Raw genomic sequence first — 22,487 nt, forward strand, 5'->3', positions numbered from 1 at the left:
GTCCCATTCATTTCAATATTCTGAATCTTTTCCCCAACACAAATAACGTACCTGATTTTTTTAAAGAACATAAAGACTAGGAAGGTGAATGTTCAGTTGGAAACATGTTAATAATTTGTAATAAAAAATGTATTCAACCCATTTTGCATCTTCTGTTCATAAAGGCCCTAGTCCAGCAAACTAATTGAACTCTAACCATGAATGTTCCCAAAGAGGTCAGTAGGGACACCCATATGCTTATGACCAAGCTGAATCTGATCTACATTGTTTGCAGAAAGCTTTCTTTTTCTCAAATGTATTCATCACATAGAATTAAATTCTCCAGTAGTTCTTGCCCTACAGCTTTTTCACAGCTCTTTATTGTAAGGACTTGATACACTATATCTGAGCTATTCTGAGTGAGTGACTTGTTGGTCCCATGATATCTTGTGTGTTCCTTCATCCTAACTGGGCCATCCTGATGCTTAGAATCAGAGTTCCTGCACAAATACGCACACGTCTCATTTGGATATTTGATTTCTCAATATGCTCTGTAATATTTGCTTAGAAGTCACTAATGGGAACTAATGTCTAGATTAATGATGTCTAGGGATGTGTGGTTTTAATCATGTATAAATAAAATTATAATAATTATTTGGCGAGGAAGCGGGTTGTCGAATTTCCTGCCAGCTTTATTTCTTACAGTGTATGATAAAAACTCTTGGAACAGTTGTAACTTGTGCCCTAATGGACATCCATACCATAATCCTATATGCCAGGGGCTGCATGGAGCTGGCCTAGGGCTTGGCTAGATAGACCTATGACCCTGTAAACTACCTCTTACCTTGCAGGAGTCTTAGTTAAAGAGACTTGGCTGTCCTATAGCTCCTTATCCTTTCCTTCAAACAACCTTGAGTGAGGCTCTGAAATCTATGTAAAATGCAGACCAAGACTTGTATGCCAAGAATTGACATCTGTAGGCAAGTTACTGGTGATGTCTCTGCAGATTGCACTGCACGGGAATTGCTATAGAGATGGCAGGCTGGAAGGGAGTTTCAGTCAGAAGGAAAGACTACAGCACGGTCAAAAACATCTAATTTCCACTTATTGTTATTCTCTTCTCATCTCCTCTGAGCCTTTCCAGTTGCTCTTTTCTTTGCTCTGTCCGTGGTGCTGAATGTCAATTGACTGACACTTGATGCAAACCCATTTTTGAGCAGAGCTGAATATGTACTGATAATACAATTTTCATTTAGAAGCAAATTTCAGTTAGATTGCTGACAACCCCCTTGTGTTTTCTTGCTCAGAACAAATCAAGCACCTAAACTAAAGCTTTACTAGCACAAGCACATCAGACTCCTTTATATCTTGCGTGCTGGAATATTTGCTGAAAGTGAATATGCAATTTTGCATTGGACAGAAGCTCAAAATTGGTGCTTTGTTGGCTCCATACCCAAGCTGTCAAATTGTGTAACCAAAACAATTTCCCAAACTTGTCTAGTGCTCCTGAACAATACAGAAGCTTGAGCATCAAACCGTGAAACTCACAATCCAATTCAGAATCCAACACTGGCACTCAGCAAATGATGAATAAATCAGAGACTCTCGTGATTGGCTCATGGATGACCGAAGAACAGAAGGGAAGGAATGAAATTCACAGTCTGCATTATCCTCTGTGAATTCTCATCCTTATCCCACACTCAGTGGGAATTTTACCCTGGATTCCGATAATGGCAGTAGCAAGAATTACTCACCGAGTTCTGTATTGGAAAGTGATTCTCATCATTACATAGCAATCAGACTGTTAGTAAGCACTCAGTCATGCAAGGTGCTGAGCAGCTTGGCTCCAGTCCAATGGAGCATTTAAGCAGCTGTTTGACTGAACTCGTATGACTACTGCCATTGACATGAATGAGACAGCTCCCATGCTTGAGGGTGTGGCTGAATCAGGGCCAGAGAGCTCCATATTTGGCAGGAGTGAGCCCCAGATGGGACTGTTTAATGCAGGTATGCAGACCTGCCAATAGAGGGTAAAGGGTACAACTGCCCCAGACTCTAGTGATTGAAAAGGGCCCAGGACTGCTGGTCGCTGCTGCCACTCGAGCCTTGGGACCCTTTACATTGCTGCTGGTGTGCTGAATGGTGCACTCTAGGCAGCTCTGAGGACTCTCGGGGGAGGGAAGCCATGGCAGAGTGACCCAACCCTGCCCCTTCCACCCAATGCTCCACCTTTTCTGGGAGCACAGAGCCCCTCCTACCTTGCTCAGGGACCTGGCAAGTCTGTGAGTTCCCCTGTGAGTACAATGCCAGGGCTGGGGTAGATAACTACTGGTGTACTGACACCCACTCACCCACTGACAAGTACAAGGGGTGTCTTTAATTGCATCTCTTCCTCTGAGCAACAATTTGCACCAGACTCAGCTGTTGCTGCTTCACCCCATTACTTCTGCATTCTGCTCCCTTAAGCATCACATGTCATTTTAAACAGACTACCCACAACCTCTCCTGTGTATTTGGTACTTGTCTGGTGGATGTCTGGTGGGTGCCTTGGGCACATGCGGTTGGAGGAGAGTTACATAGCTTTAGAAGCCCTCCTCTCCAGCCAGTAGTCATCTCTTCTTGATGTTAGAGTCGTTAATCTGCCTCCACTCAGGAGCTCATTCATCTGGGCTGAGGTTAAAACCAGCCCCCCTAGTGTATGCATTGGGACCAGAGTATTCAGCCTCCTGAAGTGTAGATAGCTTGTCTTCTCCCCTTTGAACTGATTTCAGCAGAGTGCTAGCCTCTGATTTTAATTGCCCAGTGGAGTTGATTCATAGACTCCTTGATATCAATGTAACAGGACTCCTGGGGAATTGATGTATATAGTCAGACAAATATACATCAGATTCCATGCACAGTTTTTTTTTTTTTACACCTTTTAAGGTGTAGACAGTGGCACTACAAGTTAATGTTGTGAGTGTTGTTGTAGTGAACGGCTCACTCAATGGTGAGCCTCTCACTCAAATTGCAATCTGCATTTTGGCTAGTTTGAAAAAGGGCCACTTGCCATACATCACAAGGAAGTGATGGGGTCCTTTTACATGACTTGGGTTGGAGCATGCCATGCCATGATCTCATTGCAGAATTGTACTAACTGATGTTACCAAATATCGGAACTGGGCAAAGAGGATGCAAACTGACTCAAATATGTTTGTGAATAAAGTTCTGGCTGTCGTCAATAATGGGGTGACCATTTAACCATTATTTAGACATATTCAAGTGACTGCTGCACTATTTGTAAAATTGTTTCTCAATTCCTGAAGCTTCATGAATATTAGTAAAGAGAACAATGTAAGAGACTTGTTATTTGCTATTCGTCACTCATTTGTTAGTTTCCTATGTCAAGAGCTGGTTGCCCATTCATGGAGCAGAAATAATAGTGCATGACATGAACAACAAAAATAAGTCATATGAATAACAAATAAGCAAAGATGTGAACAGTTTACAAGTGCACCATAGACTGAAATTTGTTTGCATAAGCCATTCACTGAACATGTATTATTTACAAATACATCTGAAGAATCATGATTAGTTTGCAAAGTACGTGTGAGCCAAAACAAGAGCTAACTGTGGGTAACATTGAAAATGCAGAAATCTACCAGCCCTATGAAAAATGTACACTGAACTCAAGCTCTCCTTCAGTCCATAACAGCTCATGATTCCTCTGCAAACATCAGGATTTATCACGAGCTAAAATTCAGTTGTGAACCCATGACTAATGGAAAAAGAAAAGAGGAGAGACTTGTTTTAACAGAGTGACTCCATTGCCTTCATGGTGGCTGTTTTGTCTGACTGTATGCCAAATCATAACATTGCATTAGATCGGGGATTCTTAAGCTGCATGCCAGGACCACATGGTGAGGATCATGTGCTGTCAGCCTCTGTGCCAAACTCTGCTTTGCATCCAGCATTGATAATGGTGTTAAAGCCATACAAAAGTGATGTTGTGTAAGGGGGGGGTGGGAGTCCACACTCAGAGGCTTGCTATGTGAAAGGGATCATCAGTACAAATGTTTGAGAACCAGTGAGTTAGAAAATAGGATAATATTTATGATGCCACTAAAACTGTGAAAATACAATCCTTACTCAGCTGACATGACTGATTCATTGATACTGGAATAGCTTCCTTCACCTCCAACCTGTTTAAATGCATTTCCAGCAAATCTAAGAATCTCTTAACATTGAGCAACCTGGCTTAGGGTCTCCTACCACCAATTACTTTTTGTTTAAATTCTACTAATCAATCACTGTTCACAGCAGCTCACAAAAGTATTTATTTTAAAACAAAACAAAAAAGCAGTCCAGTAGCACTTTAAAGGCTAACAAAATAATTTATTGGGTGGTGAGCTTTCATGGGAAAGACCCACTTCTTCAGACCATAGCCATACCAGAACAGAGTCTGGTACCTGGTGTCCGCCATCGGACTCTGTTCTGGTATGGCTATGGTCTGAAGAAGTGGGTCTTTCCCATGAAAGCTCACCACCCAATAAATTATTTTGTTAGCCTTTAAAGTGCTACTGGACTGCTCTTTTGTTTTGATAGAATATCGACTAACACAGCTATTTCTCTGTTACTAGTTTAAAACAGTTTTCTTGGAAATAGGATTGATACTGGTTAACACTGGGTTAAAACTTTAGCTGTTTTCACCATAGTTTAATTGCAGGAAACAATAAACATGGGGACTGACCAAAGCAAAAGCTCATGTCCTCGTCACGGCATCAGGACAAGATCTGTTACATTTCCTGCATTTCATGAGGGCTTGACTAGCTGGATAAAGCACTGATAATCTAAAGGAGGAATTTTCCAAAGCATCCATCCCTGCCTTAGCTCTGTTCCCATTTTTAAATAATGTTGTGGTATCAAAAATACTGGACTGTGGACAAGGGTGAACACTGGGACGATGCTTGGATTGTTTTCCCAGCTTTGCCAATAACTTGCTGCATTCCTTCCAACAGCTCACTTAACTTCAGTAGGTCTCAGTTTCTGTATCCATGACAGGGACATGGCTATACTTACCCACTTCTGCAGAGTGCATTGAGATCGATGGATGAGAAGCATCACAATGTTGAAGTCCAGTCTACACTGGCCCTTACAGTTGATTCCACCTACATACAGCAACTGTGTAGCTAGAATCGACATATCTGCAGTTGATTGTAAGGTCTGCCCTCACTCAGCGAGGTTGACGGGAGTGTGCTCCTGTCAAGCTCCCTTACCCCTCATGAGAGGCATACAGGGGGTTGAGTGTGGACCCTAGAGAGATTGATTTTGTGCATCTTTACCAGACGTGCAAAATCAAACTTCAGAAGATCAGCCCTGAATGGGTCAACCTCTCAGTAAATGTAGACATACCGTTATTTACCTGTTGAATCTGTCAACAGCGCTAGGGTTTAGTACAGCAGTGGGCAACATGCAGCCTACTGGGGTTCTGTGTGTGGCTCGAGAGAGATTTTGTTTACCTTTGCCCATGTGCGGGGTTGCTAAGTGCCTCTGGTTTCTGTCTGCATCTTTTTTTTTTCCCTACCGCTATTGCTAAGGCAACAGGCCCATAAAGCAAGGGCACGTGAAGTGAAGTGTGTGCTGATTGCACACAACATTTACCGTGCGAGCCGTGTGCTCCCTTTGCAGCCTATCAAAGGAGTGCTGTGGTTTAATCGGTATGTGTGCGCCATTAGCAGAAGTACCCTACTGTGGGAGACAGTCTTTGTTATGACACTCTTGTAGCCCACTGATATGTAGGAGGGCCACTCAGGCAGCCCACATGCTAGCCTAGGTTGCTCAGGGCTGGTCTAGTAAATTGACAGCAAACAAGCCGAAGTGCCAAGTTTTAGCTCATAGTCCGGTGAAGTGGTGAGAATATCAACCCCTGCAAGCCCAGCATTATAGGAAATGTTACTGGGCACCACTATATAGATGCAGACTTTATGGTCTGCTCAGATACCTTTTGGCAGGGACAAAACTATGGCTGCAGTAAAGTAGACAAGTGTGTGGCACTTTAGTTCGAGAAACATCTATCAAAGAAAAATCTATCAAGGAACATTAACTCCTTTGCTGTATCAAAGCTATTTGGCCTCCCCAGAGAGACGGTGATGCTGTTCCAAAAAAAGCAAACATGATTCTGGGATGCATTAACAGGTGTGTTGTGAACAAGACACATGAAGTCATTCTTCCACTCTATTCTGCTCTGGTTAGGCCTCAGTTGCAGTATTGTGTCCAGTTCTGGGCTCCGCATTTCAAGAAAGATATGGAGAAATTGGAAAGGGTCCCGAAAAGAGCAGCAAGAATGATCAAAGGTCTAGAGAACATGACCTATGAAGAAAGGCTGAAAGAACTGGGCTTGTTTAGTTTGGAAAAACAAGATTAAGAGGGGACATGATAGCAGTTTTCAGGTATTTAAAAGTGTGTCATAAGGAGGAGGGAGAAAACTTGTTCTTCTTGGCCTCTGAGTGTAGAACAAGCAGCACTGGGCTTAAACTGCAGGAGGTTTAGGTTGGACATCAGGAAAAAGTTCCTAACTGTCAGGGTGGTCAAACACTGGAATAAATTGCCTAGGGAGATTGGGGAATCTCCATCTCTGAAGATATTTAAGAACAGGTTAGATAAATGTCTGTTAGGGATGGTCAAGACAGTACCTGTTCCTGCCATGAGGGCAGGGGGCTGGACTCAATGACCTCTCAAGGTCCCTTCCAGTCCTAGAATTCTATGATTCTATGCAGGGTAAAGTCTTCTACAGCAGCATGGGATGAAAGGGAACAGGCATGAACCTTTACTTGCTGGCTCATGTCCACTTACGAGGAGCAAAAGAAGCAGATCCCTGCTTGGAATGTGTTAGGGTTTGTTAACACCTAAGTGAAGATGTTGCAGTGGTGGTGTTGGAGAAATAAACCCTTCCCCCCAGTTTGAACCTCTTCATAGTTTGAGCCTACAGTTGTGGTTAATGGAAAATGGGTTACTGTATGTGCAAAGAAGCCCAATTAGCTTTGTGCATATGCAGATCGTGCACAGTTGTTGTAATCCCATTGCAAATTAGACCTATCTAATCTATTTTTGTATTTAATATAATTAATTCCTGCCATTGCATATGCTGTGTGAATGTAAAGCAGACCCCCTCTCTGGCTAGGTAAAAAAGGAGATATTGGCCTTTCCCCCATAAGAGCCCTAGTAACGCTCCTTGCCCTTCTGTGTTCCCAGGTGAAGGAAGACTGGAAGTATGTGGCAATGGTCATTGACAGAATCTTCCTGTGGATGTTCATCATAGTCTGCTTACTGGGAACAGTTGGTCTCTTCCTTCCCCCATGGCTGGCAGGAATGATCTAAGAATAGCTATGGAAAGAACTGAGCACATCCCCTCTATGGATTTTAGTCCACCTGGAAGAATGCAAGAGGAGAGTGATGGAGACAGTCTCTATGAATAATTTACTGTGTATCTGCGCATGACTTGTTCAAAGCGCTCTGGGGGCACCGTCCAAGGTTACATCATTTGCCAAGCCATCCTCATCTTCTGTATCTATTTTTAAGGAGGAAATTGTTATTAAACTGTATACACCGTGTGGTGGCATTCGTTGACATATATGCTGCAATGTATGAAAGCAACTATGGTCACTAAAGTGGTACTACAAGAGGCATTATTTTCAGACCTGCCTCTAACAGATTAGGTCCATTAATCTTGAGGGGTGTCCATGTAGAAGGGCCACAACATCAAGATGGAATGATTCAGGACTGTGTGTCCCTGTAAGAGCTATTTAATAAATAAAGTTTCAAATTTGGATCCCTGTGCAAGAGCCTATGCATCTAGGGGGGAGGAGGGAGGTTGGTCCAGCCACATGCACAGATGGCCAGACCACAAAGGGGTCACATCATTAGTTTGTAGCCACCCAGCCCCTTCTTAGCCTTTTGAGACAGTTATCCTTTCCAATGCCCTAGCAGCCCTATCAAAGTGGTCAAATGTTGAAGTCCTTACTCATACAAAACAGCAGGAAAAAGAGTTTGGCTAGAGTACAGACTGCATAAAACCTGAGCAAAGACCTCAGGAATTGGCTCGAAGTATGTTTTGATCCATCCGCATTAGCCTTTGGCTTGGTTTGCTTTCCTTAATGGACATCTGCTTGATCACAGACATCGGCTACTGCAGAAGGCCTGTCAGCTGGACTCTGTTTATCCTCAAAGTGTGGAATGCTTGGCAGTTGTACAGTAAGGCTTTTAAGATTAAATAGGAGAAGGGGGTGCACTCAGACTTAGTGGCCAGTTGGCATGATGGACTAAATTCTCTAGAGAACAACAAGTCGTCTTGTGGCACCTTATAGACTAACAGATGTTTTGGAGCATAAGCTTTCGTGGGCAAAGACCCGCTTCATCAGATGCATCTGATGAAGCGGGTCTTTGCCCACGAAAGCTTTTGCTCCAAAATATGTTAGTCTACAAGGTGCTACAAGATTTCTTGTTGTTCTCGAAGCTACAGACTAACATGGCTACCTCTCTGATAAATTCTCAAGAGTGATTCTGGATGTCCCAGTTGAGACGCTGGGTACCCATAAACATTAGACACCTCTAAAGCCTTCTGAGCTGCCCAGGTTTACAAACAGAGCCAATGTTATTGAAGCCCTTTGTTTTACAGGAAGGCAGCTGTTTCCGCTGTGTGTTAAGGTTCTCTTTCTACATGCACTTTGCTTCAACAACTTCCAGGACTTGAGAAAAATCAGATACAACGGCAAATTGGTTGGTTCAGGGTGTCACCAGGATGGCTGCAAAGTTTCAAACTGAAGGTAGTTTAAACATATATCTTCATAGTGCTTGGAGGCAATGTCAGCAGTTTCAAGCCCTAGCAGGTTATTGGCACTTAAATGCAGCATTTATTTGAATGGCAGCAATCGAGGAGGGAGGAAGTGGGCATTTAGTTGCATTTGGCACAAACACCAGGGTTTGATAAGGCTCAACCTCCACTGTTTATGAATGTCATTTGCAGCAACATCATCTTCTGAAGATGGATAGATTTTCAAATATAGCGTTATTTTTATTTTGGATTTCTTAAAAAAGGGATCATTAAATTTTTTCCATTTAATTTTTAGGACATTTTAAAATGAGAATTCCATCAAATATATTTTTTCTTCATCCCTATAAAACTCATTATTTGGTATGTTTTTGACAAAAAAGGGCTACAGTCAATCTGGTTTCCAGTAACATTTTTTTCTAGTTTTTGACCCTTCAGCATTGACTTAGCTGTGCCAAAACAGAGCACGGCTTCAAATTTTTCCATTTTATGTTTTTTCTGTAAGGTTTATCTAGAAGCACTCACTCAGTTATGTCAGTTTGGAGGCCTTTGGTGATTGTCTCTTTTCTGTTTGGTTTTATGAGAAGCAATCCCATTCCAGGAACAGCCGGTTTGCCTGCACAACCAACCCCTTATGTGGTTTTGTTATGATAAGAGGGAGATGAATACCAAATCTGGTGGTCCCCAGTCTTACCACTTCAGATGAATTCTTGATCAAATAGACCAACTCACTAAAGTATGCAGTAGATGACTAGATCCTGATGTCATAAATCTCTAATTTGCCCTTGATCTGAAGTCACTGGAATTTCTGAATTTACCACATTATTATTTATATGGGGAAGTAATGAAGATTTATTTAAGCTGATTATCAGGAAAGGGTGGAATAACATGGAATAGTCTCCTAAGCACAGTGGTGGGCTATGTCTGCATGAGACCCAGGCCCCTATGATTAAGGTGAAAGGCTGTTACTTTGCTAGTTGTGGGTTAGGCTCTATATGCTCACAACATCCCTATGGTCTTGTCCTTTATATATCAACTTGCAAGGTAGGTGAGGCATGGCACAAGACTTGCTCCTTGTGTGGAAATTCCCAGACTCTTACCTCTCCTGTCATCTGGTTAAGTGTACTTCCAAAGTGGCTGATCAAGTGGCTCAGCCCAGTGCATACAGCTGAAATCCTGGTGTCTCACAGGGATCATTAGGCTATTACAGAAAATTGAATTCAGAGTGACTGGCAGGAACACGAAACTGCAATTAACCTCATTCACAGAGATGTCCTGCACTGCAAAATAAAACAAACACTTTGAGTCACATCAACACTTCAGCCAGCGCCACCACAACATCTGAGTACCCCCTTAGAAAACAGCACTTAGGGATCAAGAAAGTGATTTAAAAAAAAAGTGGAAAATGAAGCAGTTTAAGCTTGTCTTGAACATGTTGCTTATATTTTTGGGGCTAAATTTGCATGCCTTTGAAGCGTGCACTCCAGGTGGAGCATAGGTCATCTACAAGTCCCCTTCCCTTCACTCTATCCCAGGACAAAATCTCTAGCTGACCCCAGGAGTACCCCAGTTGTTGTCCTTCAGTCTCAGTAGATCTTCTCCATGTTGTCCGAGGTCATGATACAAAATTCTAAGCAGTCTGGTATTTTTTGCTGTTTTTGTTCACAATACAATTTTGAATAAAATACAAATGTGAATAAAAAAAACCAAACACAAAAACAACAACTCCACTTCTTACAACCACAATCCTCAAAGCCTAATTCCTTAGGGTTGTGGTCACACCTTTGCTGGGACTCAGAAAAGCATAATTCCATCAAGCTGCACAGAGTGCCCACGGAGGAGATGTTTCATTCAGATGCCTTTCTCCAGCCCAGCTCTCAGCTTTGTAATTGACATTAGCTGCTTCAGGCTATTTATTGAAAATACAGAATACTTTGTATCAAAGATTTTCATGTAAAGAAAGCGGAAAATCCTGAGTCTGCACATCCTTCCCCAGAACAGCTTACATTTAAAAAAAAAACCAAAAAAAACCATTGACTCATCCTGATGTGTCCAAGTAGCTGGGAGGATTTTACTCCGACCACTGAGCAGCCTGGGAACCTCATCTTACAGCTAGAGTTGGCATGCTTTATCCACCAGTAGTAACCAGAGACATTCAGAACTTTCCTAAAGAGTTTGACTGGAATACAGCTGGGACATCAGCCAGAATATAACTATAGACTAATGAGTTATTCTACCCACTCTGTCTAGTAATGGATGAGATGAAATACAAAGTGAGATCTTTAACATACGAAAAACTCAGGAGATGAACCCAGCCAGCCTGTTAATATTTTTAATGGTCCCTGCTTGGAAATGATTCATGTTGGCTGGGCAGATGAATATAAGAAAAAATATACAGGAATCCAGGATAACAACTTAGTGGTAGCACTACACCCCACTTTGAATCTTTCTCAAAGCAAAATGGCCAGCTCGTAGAGTAGTGGTGTCCAAAAGAAATTTCAAAATCGCCACTGCCCGTCTCCCTCAATAAGCCCCCCACCTCACCAAGCCAGGAGCTGCCCCACCCGGGCAGGCACTGCCACCCTTGAAGCCAGGCACTCCCCTCTCCAGAGATTGCTCATCAGAGACTTGTTTTCCAAGAGGCAGATGGAGTTGGCGTCATACGTGTGAGCAAGCCATGGCTAGAGCTACGCAGCATGCACGACACAGCCGCTGGGGCCGCAGAAGCCCATGGCACAGAGCTGCAGGAGGAACTCCCACCTCTGCCACCACACACTTGTCCCACCAAGTGGTTGGGCATGTGTGCAGATCAGTTGGAAGTTGCTCCATTTTCCACACTGTGGCAAACAGGAAGTGTATTGGACATGACGGGTGTAGGATGTGGCTAAACCTATTACACTCAAAAGCAACAGTGATGTGTCACATACACACACAGTAATGCCTCTGTCTCCAAAACTGGTCTCAGCATTTTGAGCTACAAGTTGAATCTGCCTAGTCTGGCACCTTCAGGACCTGACTGGTGCTGAACAGGAGAATTTGCCAAACCATGGAAGATCAGTATTATTTTGCACATTACCAACAGTTCCACTGCTTACTGGCCTCTTAGAAGACATTTAGGGGCAAATTACAGCTAAAGAACAACACAGACCACTGAGAACCAGGACTGGTGGTTGTAACAAACTTTATGGGACCATGGGAAACTTGGCCACATCCATGACAAGTGGTTGTCCAGATAACTAAAATGGTGCCAGATTATGCATATTGCCAGATGAGAGAGGTCTGGATTAGAGAGGTCCAGCCTGTATCACCCTGTAAAATCAAGCAGGTCACTACCACTCCTAAGATGTTTGTGATCAGTGAAACAGATAGCTGAGGCATCTCCTCTTGCTCATTTTAAATTTGTGCAGCTGCATTGACTCTGGTGGACTCCTAACTTACGCAACACTGAGAACAACTCAGGTCTTGGAACTCTAGTCTGCTTGTGACCTCCTAAATTACAACTTTATTTTCCATACCATCTGGCATTGTTTACTATATAATCCCTCCTACCCTGACCCTCTTGCACAAATTTTCTTGGATCAGCTTTACAACCCTGGGGTGCTTCATAACTAGCAGCAGCTGACTATTACACCAGACTACTATAGGGAGCTAGAATTAATCCTGATGTAACTGCAGTGGGGTAAAACCAGGGCCAAATGTGACCCATGGTGTATAAGCTAAGAGAGATTCTATAACACTTCCTCTTGGAACTCAAGCACATTTATCAGACCACCTAATCCATTCCCCTACTGTTGCAGTGCTGAGGCAGCCCCCTAACAGAAGCATTTCATTGTTTGGTGGTCCAATAAATCTAGCTGCCATCAATTTCCTTTCCCATAATCTTTCTCTGCAGGGCATTTGATAAGCCATCTTGGAATTAGACTGAGAGTGTGCTGTCTAGACTGACACATGCTACAGGTAAGTAGTAGATATGCAATATGACATGATAGTGAGGACTTCCCTGAGAAAAAGCCTGTCTATCATACCCTCCTCTGTAACTATTTAGCTCTTTCTGACTCTCTGTGGTGGCGTAGAGTAGTCATCCCACTACCCAGAAGGGGGAGGAGCCCCTCCAGAAGCTCTTTTATACTGAGCCTGGCCACTCCCCATCACCTGACCAGAAGTCAGGAGGCGGGGCCAGGACTATAATAGCCCAGCCTGAGCTGTCAGTCTAGGCTGAGCCTTTGGAGGAGCTAGGGGATGGGTCTGTGCTCCCTGCTTGGAGGCTGTAGACTGGTCAAATGATGTTAAGACCTGGCTTGGGCTGTCTGCATCCCTTAGCAGAACCTGCCTGACAAAGACAACTAGCTGGACCCTGAGCACTGGCCTGAGTATCAGTCTCAGCCTGTACCCTGAGGCAGCAGAACTGATAAGCTGCACAGGCTGGGAGTGGGCCAGTAACACCTGGAATCCTTTGAGCCCTAAGAAGTTGGCAGGATACTGGGTATGTGCAAAGGGGGACTGGGGGTGGCCCAGAGGGTAAGAGGACTGTTGAGGGGCTATCTGGGAACTGTCTGCCTACTGCCCTGAGCTAGGGCCTGGGCTGTTTGTATTGTTGCCTCGCCCTGCACCAGGGCTTGGGCACCTCTGGAATTGAGTATGAGCTAGGATGTGAGCCACCTGAGACTGTGTGTTTGCTGCCCACCCTGAGCTAGGGCTGGGCTCATTGAGACTGTTGGCTTGCTGTTGCCCTGAGCTAATTTCCCCAGCACCCACCTGAAGCAATAGGAGGCTTCAAACTGTTGCCCTCACCCACCTGAGGCAAGGTGGGCTAAGACTCCCTGAGCTATTAACTTGAGGGTTGCTGTAGTACCAATAGCAGTGGGGTGGAGTAGCTGCCCACTGAGCTGGAAGGGAAGGAACTCTTCTGGGAGCCCAAACTGGCTCCACTCTTCTTTCCTGGTGTTAGGCCCAATTATAGGAACTACTTTTCCCCCTTCAATATGCTGATTTGCTGGCCTTATAAAATGGAGAGAGCCAGCATAGACCTTAGACAGCCATTTTATTAGGACTGACTGCTTGCAATACCTTTCTTCCAGCAGGTGTGTGCTCTGTGTTCATTTAGTTCCCACTGCTCCAACTGAAATTCCTCCCCCTGCCACTTCTTGCCTCATACACACCAGGGTTTTTTGTTGTGAACATTCAGGGTGGAGTGAAAATGGGCTATTTTTGCACCATTAAATGGGGTTGTGGCAACTGCCACTGTGCCCTTTTTATGCTGTCCCAGTCACACTGATTGATGTGCTAGAGAAGAAAAGTATTTATTTATTAAAGGGAGCAAGTGGCAAGAGACACTAACAGCATGGAATAGCAGGGGGCTCTATTTCATAGCGGTGGTTAGAGGTGGAGTTGGTCAGCAGAGCAGAGATGGCCTTCCCAGCCAATGGGGGGCAGGAAGCAATAAGAAATTAAGCTGATTAAATGTCTTTAAAAAGCACCTCAGTTCCAACCAGTGCCCCCTGCAATGTGCTGAATTAAACTAAGCCTCAAAACATAATTACAACACAAATGCCCCATGTGCTTCAGGGAGAGAGTGTGTAAGGATGTAGCCTCAAACAGCTGATCACAGGGAAACAGTATGCTTGGCATATACCATGGGTGGAGAACTTCTTTGGGCTGGGAGGCGCCACTGACCTACAGCAATCAGTTGGGGGGGCACCCAAGTAAGAATAAAAAAACTGCACACAAGCAAACTCCTTCCCCCACAAGGCAGTGGGTTGGGGCTACCACTGAGGGGTTCAGTGTGGGAGGGGGCTGCAGAAAGCAAGCTTGAGGTGTGGAGATGGGTGGGAGGGAGAGTGGAGGAGTGGGCTGGGTGTGGGGAGTCTAGGCAGGTTGGAGGTGCAGGTGCAGACTGCAGGTGCAGGGTCTGGGTGATGGAGGGGTGCTTACCTGGTACAGCTCCCTGGGGGCACACTCATGTACCCTGCTATTCCCAGACATTGCCCCTCACTGCTCTGACTGGCCGCAGTTCTGGCCAATCAGAGTGGAGCAGGAAAAGCCTATCCCAGCAGTGCTTCTCAGTTCTCCCATTCACCCAGCTGGAGAAGTAAGAGGGGAAGCAGTGGTGGCACATGGAGTTGCTTCCCACCCACATCAGACAGAGCCCATGGACTGAGTCCAGGTGCAGCTTGCCTTAGGGCTGTATACCCTATACCCCAAAAGAAGCCAGAGGCTGGGGAGAAGAAACCTGAGCTTCTGGGGCCAGATACAGACAAGCTATGAGATGGATCTAGGCCACAGGTTGGGAGTTCCCCACACCTTGCAAATATGTAGCTAGAAAGATGGGGTTGAGGGCAAAAAAGGCTTTGTGCATGGGAAGACAATGAGGACCCAGCAAGGTAGCAAAAGTCATTTTCTTTCTTTCTCTGTCATCTCTGAAGTGGTAAGAAACTTTCCCATCAGCAAGGACAAGATTGCTTAAAAAGGGTGTCTTGGGGACATTCTGCAGACAAGATCAGCAATCACCACACTCTTCCATGGTGAAACCTAGGTGTTGAGCTATACCATAAAATAGCCTGTCAAATTCATCGTTTGATCTTTCAGTGGACCTGCTTGCTGGAGAAAGGATTAGTTGTGATTAAAGCTTTTCAGGATGAGGTCCCCACTTGAAAAGCTTGATGCAGAAGTTTGCAACATTGCCCTTGTGAAACATGGGATTATTTTAAGCTGCTGCTCACCTTTAAATGATAAAATAGGCCAAAAATGTCCAAAGTGTACTAAAGGAATGCCCATTGTGGGAATGATTGGTTGCATTCATGAATGAGTGGCATCATTATCTTCATTAACAATTAAAAGTAACTAAGCAAAATTGTGAATGGGTTTGTTTTTAACTCTTGTCTACATCACAGCTTCTTTGAACGCCTGTCTCCCCATATTCCTTTACCAGAGTTAGTTTGAGAGCCTTCTCTCTGCAGCTCCAGCCATCTGGAACAATTTCAGCTAGATCATCAATTTTTTTTTAATCTTACCAGAATACTTTGGTCGTCTTTGCCTGTGACTTTTATTCTCTCTTGACTTACAGTTTAGTTGTGTAACTACCTTCCATGGAAAACATACCAAATAAACTTGCATAGGAAAATAGTACATGTACAGAGACAGTGTGTATAACAATACTGGTCAGTCATAATGAAGTGGTGTTTAAATAGTAATTGGCCAGTTCACATATCTTATAACTTAGAACTGAATAGTGACACACTTGTAGCTGGTCAAGAATATTTTGATTAAATGTGTTTTCACTGGAAAACTCTTTCTTCAGGAAAGAATCTGTTTGTGATGGTTTCATCAAAAACATTCTCCAGTTCAGGATGGAATATTTAGTCATAACTAGAGGGGGAGAGAGATCTTCACTCCAGAATAGCTGTTATAGTAAAAAAGCTATTTCCGACCCTGCTCTGTTCGCGATGGATAATACCTTACTGATACTGACTAGGGATCTGAAGTTGGGCTTTCCAAAGCCTGGGGTGAGTGTCATCTTCCCCAGCATATTTGGCTATTTTGGGGAGAGGCTTTCTCAATCTTGAAAGGTCTCAGTTTTGTCCCACTTCAGAGCACCAAAAGTTACCATGGGACAGGAAAACAATTTCACAATCTGTTGTACGTAGTGTTCAATAGCCCCTGACTTCACTATGACTGCTTGTGGCATAGGGGGATCATGCACATACAATCGGTCTCTTAATTATGAGACCCACTGGTTTTTATTTATAGTATTGTAGGACCCTGGAGCCCCAGACATAGACCAGCTTCCTGTTGTATTGGGCACCGTACAAACTGAGAACCAAAATCCTCTCCTTGTTATCCTTAAAGGGAACTTGACCTGGGTTACTAGCGCAGACTGTAGATGACCATTTTCTTCTCTGCGGATTTCTTTTGTGATGCTAGAAGCAGGGTTAGTATTTTCAGTGAATGGCTTACATGAATAAAACCACAGCATTTTGGAGAAATAACCACTAATTTAGCTCCTCTCTCCTTCCCCAAGTCTGTAGCCACTGCTGTCAAATGGAAGGTTAAGTGCATGATTTGTTCAGCAGCCATCACCTAAGAATGCCTGAAATTCATTTGCTGATGAACATCCCAGGCACAGTAATTACATCTCTGTGTGAGTCCATTCTGTAATTAGTTAATGCTACTAACAGCTATTTGAGTAGTACCTTGGACATAACCAACAGGCACTGCCACTGCCTATTGCTTACCCGTCTTACTCTCCTCTCCTGTGACCATGAATATGTCATGCCCAGAACCCACCCACCCTAGGCAACAAAGCAGTGGGACCCCATTCCCCATCTTTCCTATTCTTTGCTTTAAAAAGTCCCTGTATTTCTTCAAGTTATGTACCATTAATTACATCCTCAAAATGGTGGGTGAAAAAGACTGTGCCTCAAATCATTTGCACTTCCAAAACTGCAAATGAAAAATAGGCTGCCATTAGTTCAGGGCCTTTATCTGTACAGGTGCACACTTTGCACCTTCAGTGGCTGGCCCCAGCATATGAATGTTCTAATGGGCATGTTTCAGAATTTTTTTGCATGTGCAAAAATCTTACTGCTTTACCTGTCCACCACATACATCCCCCAGAAAATTTAGTCTATATTCCCCTGATCGTAAGAGCTTTAACATACAATATATACATCATGTAAATTCTACACACTTGAGAAGTATTTCCACCTTAAGGAATGGGGAAATGCAGAATAGCTCTTTGACCTTACCAATCAAAACATGCAAAGTTCAACAACTTGTCTCTGAGATGTCCATCCCCTTAAGTACATTTGTTTTAAATATAAAATGTACAGTGAATTTGTTTGTAGCTGTCTGTTCCCTCCCTTTACATCTGCCTGGAGGTTATGCCCAATGACACTTTGTGATGTAAGGATCATTGTTAGAGGTCACCTTTAAAAGCTTGCCAGTTTTGCCTTAAGTAAATAGAAAATGTTACCTCCACAGTTACAGTAAGCTTCCAGACTTCCCTATGCTTACAATAAGGAATGTTCCTTATACTGCAAATACTCACTCTAGAGAAAATGTCTAGAAAATTATTAATTAATCCAATAGCAGTGATTACAGAATGTATCAATCCTCTTTCTATAATTTGTGTACTGTCCTGAGTTCTGACTCTCTGGAAAATTCTATGTAATAGGTCAAAAAGATGTACTAGGTTAAAATTACATTCTGTAATTATATTATATTATAATTATATTATAAAAATTTTATATTATAAAAATTATATTCTGTAAGGGTAAGGAATGTTCTTTAGAACCACATTTTTGTAGGGAGAACTTTTGTATCTATCTTGGGTCTTTCAAAGCGACATAGCAATGTGGCTCCTAAATGTTAGATTATTACAGATTTGAAGTGGGTTAGCTGTGCACAGCTACCAGTAGTGCAACTTTAAATGGGTGACTTTGCATGTAACTGACCATCAGTAGCCATTTATCTGACCTCAGGAACTGGAATACACAAAGCTATAAGGTAACATTCAATAATGGATTCAAAAGTAGCCCTTCTGCAAAAGAATTTTACCACAAGATTAGAGGGAGACATCTGAAGCAAAAGTCATTTGCAGATTTGACACATTTTATCTGGGCATGAACAGAGGTCTGAACTATCTTATGCATTGTAAGGGCAATTTCCCTACCATTGATATTTGAAGGAATAGGACGCATCCTACTTGATTTGCTTCATTAACTGGTCCTACTAGTGACAGGTAATACCCATTTTCCCTTCTCCTCACCCTTTCTCTACCACTATATAAATCCTGAATTCTAGTTTTCTACTCTATTTATCTGAGGAAGTGGGTTTTACCTATGAAAGCTCATGACTAGTATATTTAGTCTCCAAGGTGCCACAGGACTGCTTGTTTGTGAAGTAACAGCCTAACACACTACCCCTCTGTGATTAGTTATCTTCTGTGTCAATTAGAGGAAACAGGCATGTGAATTAAATGATTGGTAACTTGTTTGTCTTTCTTTCTTTGTATCTTTGCTTCTTTGTTCAAGTGATGCATGAAGTGTCAGTCCAGATTTGCAAACACCAGTGGTATTTTATTCACAGAATTTGCTCTTCTTTGTGTTGCTAACCCAGGTTCAGGAGTAATCAGTTGAAGGCAGTTGCAATGTAGCTCTGGTCTGGGACCAATACAAGCTGGTACAATGTAAAGTAACAATTACACTGGTTGTTGCACTGACAGCATCAGTATAATTTGGTATGAATGACTATTTATGGCTTATAAAATTACAAGTTGAACCTCTGTAATCCAGACTTCCCCAGTCTGGTAACACCCCTGGTTCATCATCGGGGTGACCCTGTAGGAGCACTCACAGGGATAAACTAGTAGCTCAGGCCAGGAGTGTTACTGATTTATGGGGCTGGGGCAGTGGAGCCCTGGGCTAGCATTGACTTGCCTTGTCCAGCAAGTTCCTTGTTTTGAGGCTGGTTTGGTCCCAAAGGTGCTGGATCAGGAGGTTCAACCTGTAGACCGTCCTAGAGTAGCAAGTACCTCTGGTATCATACAAGTAAAAGTAAGGCCTATGGTTATGCAGCATTCTTCGTGATACAGGGCAAAACTGTTCCTATGCTCATAGAAGGCAGATATGGAAAAGGCCACAGAGGTTCTCATTAACCATTGTCAAAACACAACTGCTATTTTCTGCTACTGAGACTGAGGAGTATAAAACTGGACTGGGCCCTTTAGGGAATCCCCTTTTCTGAGGAACAGTGGAAGCTAATCTAATTGTCATGAAACTGGGAGGAAGACTTCACTGTTGTTCCAAAGGCAGATTATATTCCATTATCAGCTGCTTTATAACATGGCAGGACTCCCACTGAAGGGATTTGCATCTTTGAGCACCTTGTACAGTTTTGCTCAGGTACAGGTGATCCAAAATAGTGGCTGAAAAAATAAAGACCTTTCTCCAGACTATGGTTGAAGATATCCTATGCCATTAACACTACTTGTGGCTCAGCTGTTCTGCAATTTTAACAGCTTGAACCTCAGATTGTTTTTCTGTACCTTGTTGTGGGACACTTGATATCAGTTCACAAACACCAAGGCTACGTCTACACGTGCACGCTACATTGAAATAGCTTATTTCGATGTAGTGACATCTACACGTCCTCCAGGGCTGGCAACGTCGACGTTCAACTTCGACATTGGGCAGCACCACATCGAAATAGGCACTGCGAGGGAACGTCTACACGCCAAAGTAGCACACATCGAAATAAGGGTGCTAGGAACAGCTGCAGACAGGGTCACAGGGCGGACTCAACAGCAAGCCGCTCCCCTAAAGGGCCCCTCCCAGACACAGTTGCACTAAACAACACAAGATCCACAGAGCCGACAACTGGTTGCAGACCCTGTGCATGTAGCATGGATCCCCAGCTGCCGCAGCAGCAGCCAGAAGCCCTGGGCTAAGGGCTGCTGCACACGATGACCATAGAGGCCCGCAGGGGCTGGAGAGAGAGCGTCTCTCAACCCCTCAGCTGATGGCTGCCATGGCGGATCCCGCTATTTCGATGTTGTAGGACGCAGATCGTCTACAAGTGCCCTACTTCGACGTTCAACTTCGAAGTAGGGCACTATTCCCATCCCCTCATGGGGTTAGCGACTTCGATGTCTCGCCACCTAACGTCGATTTCAACTTCGAAATAGCACCCAACATGTGTAGCCGTGACGGGCGCTATTTCGAAGTTGGCGCCGCTACTTCAAAGTAGCGTGCACGTGTAGACGCAGCCCAACTGTCCAGTACTAAATGGTTCAGACAATAACATAGGTATATAAGAGAAGATGCCTCAGTATGATTTGCATACAGCCTAGTTTTACAAGAAGTGTTTTATGCTTAGAGTTTTATGTGTCTGTACAAAATTCCAGTGTCACCAGGGAAGAAAGTTTGCATTTGGTATTCAAGCTGTAGTTATGCTCTGGCTAGACAGAAGTTCCCAAAGGACAGAGACCAGTCCACAGTAGCCATTCCCTCAACCATCATGGGATGAAATCTGTATTTGGAGACAAAAACAGGAGATGCTAACAAACGGAAGAATAGATACAAGACTAAAAACTCAGGGTGCATAACTAGTCCTCCCTCCTTACAGATATTCTGTCACCAACTAGATTTTCTACTTTATAGGACAATGTAGTTGAGAATCTGAGATGGGGACGTATATCAAGGCATCTGTGTGTCCTGTCATTGGTACCATGAAAGTATCCCAAATTAATTGGCAAGATATGCCAACAACTCAATTGGGTAACTCAGTATTAGGAGAAATATAGGTGGAAAAAGGGACCATTTTTATACAGCAGAAGCATGTCTAAAATCTATGTTGCCTTTTTCAGATGTGGTCCCTATAAATTGAAAAAAAGATGGAAAAACAAATACAGGTAACTAAAGAAACATAGCTTCATTTTACAGGGAGGGTGAAACTACCCTTCGGTAGAAGTCTTGAACCAGTTTGCGATTGCACGGTAGGTCACTTTATGGACATGACTGCTTTGCAATTAAATGACTTATTTTGAGTGGGAAGTTGAATATTACAGACTATAAATGGTAAATCACGTGAGAATGAATACCTTATTGCAGAAGAAGTTCTTATATTCAGTTTGGAGACATTAAAGCACAACAGATTAAACTGCTGCTTGACTATTTAATATTTTATATGGGTCCAGGTCAAATGTATCCCTCTTGAACTGGATACAAGTGCCATGTAATGACATTCCTTAAAGGGCATTATTGCTCTGCCAAGTGACCAGGAGTTCTTCATCTGTGACAGAATTATGACTCTAGAGGGGCAAGGTCACACAAAGCATTAATAGGAGTGTTGTGAGGAAGACATGAGAAGTAATTCTGCTCTGCTCTGTACTGAGTAGGCCTCAACTGGAGTACTGTGTCTAGGTCTAGGCCCCACATTTTAGGAAAGATATGGAGAAATCGGAAAGGGTCCAGAGAAGAACAGCTAAAATTAAAGATCTAGAAAAATATGACCTGTGAGAGAAGATTACAAGAACTTGGTTTGTTCAGTTTGGAAAATAGAAGGCTGAGAGGGGACATGATAGCAGCTTTCAAGTACCTAAAAGGGAGCTACAAAGAGGAGGGATAAAATTATTCTCCTCTGCCTCTGAAAATAGGACACAAAGCAATGGACTTAATTGCAGCAAGAAGGGTTTAGATTGGACATTAGGAAATTTTTCTCTGTCTGGATGGTTAATTACTGGAATAAATTGCCTAAGGTGGTTGTAGAATTTCCATCATTGGAGATATTTAAGAACAGGTTGCATAAATATCTAGCAGGGATGATATAGATGGTTCTTGGCCCTACCAGGAGGGCAGGGGACTGGACTTGATCACCTCTTGAGGTCTCTTCCAGTTCCAGTGTTCTATGGTAGCTTGTGGAAACCATGCATAAGTCTTTTTCAGGAAGAATCCTTGTCCTTCATGAGGTGCAGAGCAGAGGTTATATTCATGTGGCTCTAATCCAGCAGGAGTAGCTTATCTCACCCATCCCACAGCCTCCAAAACTGGCTTTAGTCTGTTACATAGGCTATGTCTACATTAGCCAAAAACTTCGAAATGGCCATGCAAATGTAGCCATAATGTTTTTGTTGTGAGAAAGTTGGAAAATGTATCAGAGATGGACAGATGAGTAGAGTTCGGCCTTTGTGACAGGTTAAACCTAC

General features: G+C 43.3%; 2 protein-coding genes across 2 annotated transcripts in view; one reads left to right on the top strand and one right to left on the bottom strand.

Moving 5' to 3' along the window:
- The window catches only part of CHRNA4 (cholinergic receptor nicotinic alpha 4 subunit), a 40,664-nt gene extending 33,312 nt beyond the window's left edge, over positions 1-7,352 (top strand). The window contains exon 6 of the mRNA XM_075011413.1: positions 7,210-7,352. Within this exon, the coding sequence (XP_074867514.1) occupies positions 7,210-7,335 (126 nt within the window). The 3' untranslated portion in view covers positions 7,336-7,352. The remainder of the gene's footprint in view (positions 1-7,209) is intronic.
- Positions 7,353-15,814: 8,462 nt separating this feature from the next.
- Positions 15,815-22,487, bottom strand: part of COL20A1 (collagen type XX alpha 1 chain) — a 127,830-nt gene continuing 121,157 nt past the window's right edge. Inside the window, exon 40 of the mRNA XM_075011846.1 lies at positions 15,815-20,812. Coding sequence (XP_074867947.1) covers positions 20,799-20,812 — 14 coding nt within the window. The 3' untranslated portion in view covers positions 15,815-20,798. The remainder of the gene's footprint in view (positions 20,813-22,487) is intronic.

The sequence above is a fragment of the Carettochelys insculpta genome, chromosome 17 (assembly GCF_033958435.1).
Source record: "Carettochelys insculpta isolate YL-2023 chromosome 17, ASM3395843v1, whole genome shotgun sequence".
NCBI lineage: Eukaryota > Metazoa > Chordata > Testudines > Carettochelyidae > Carettochelys > Carettochelys insculpta.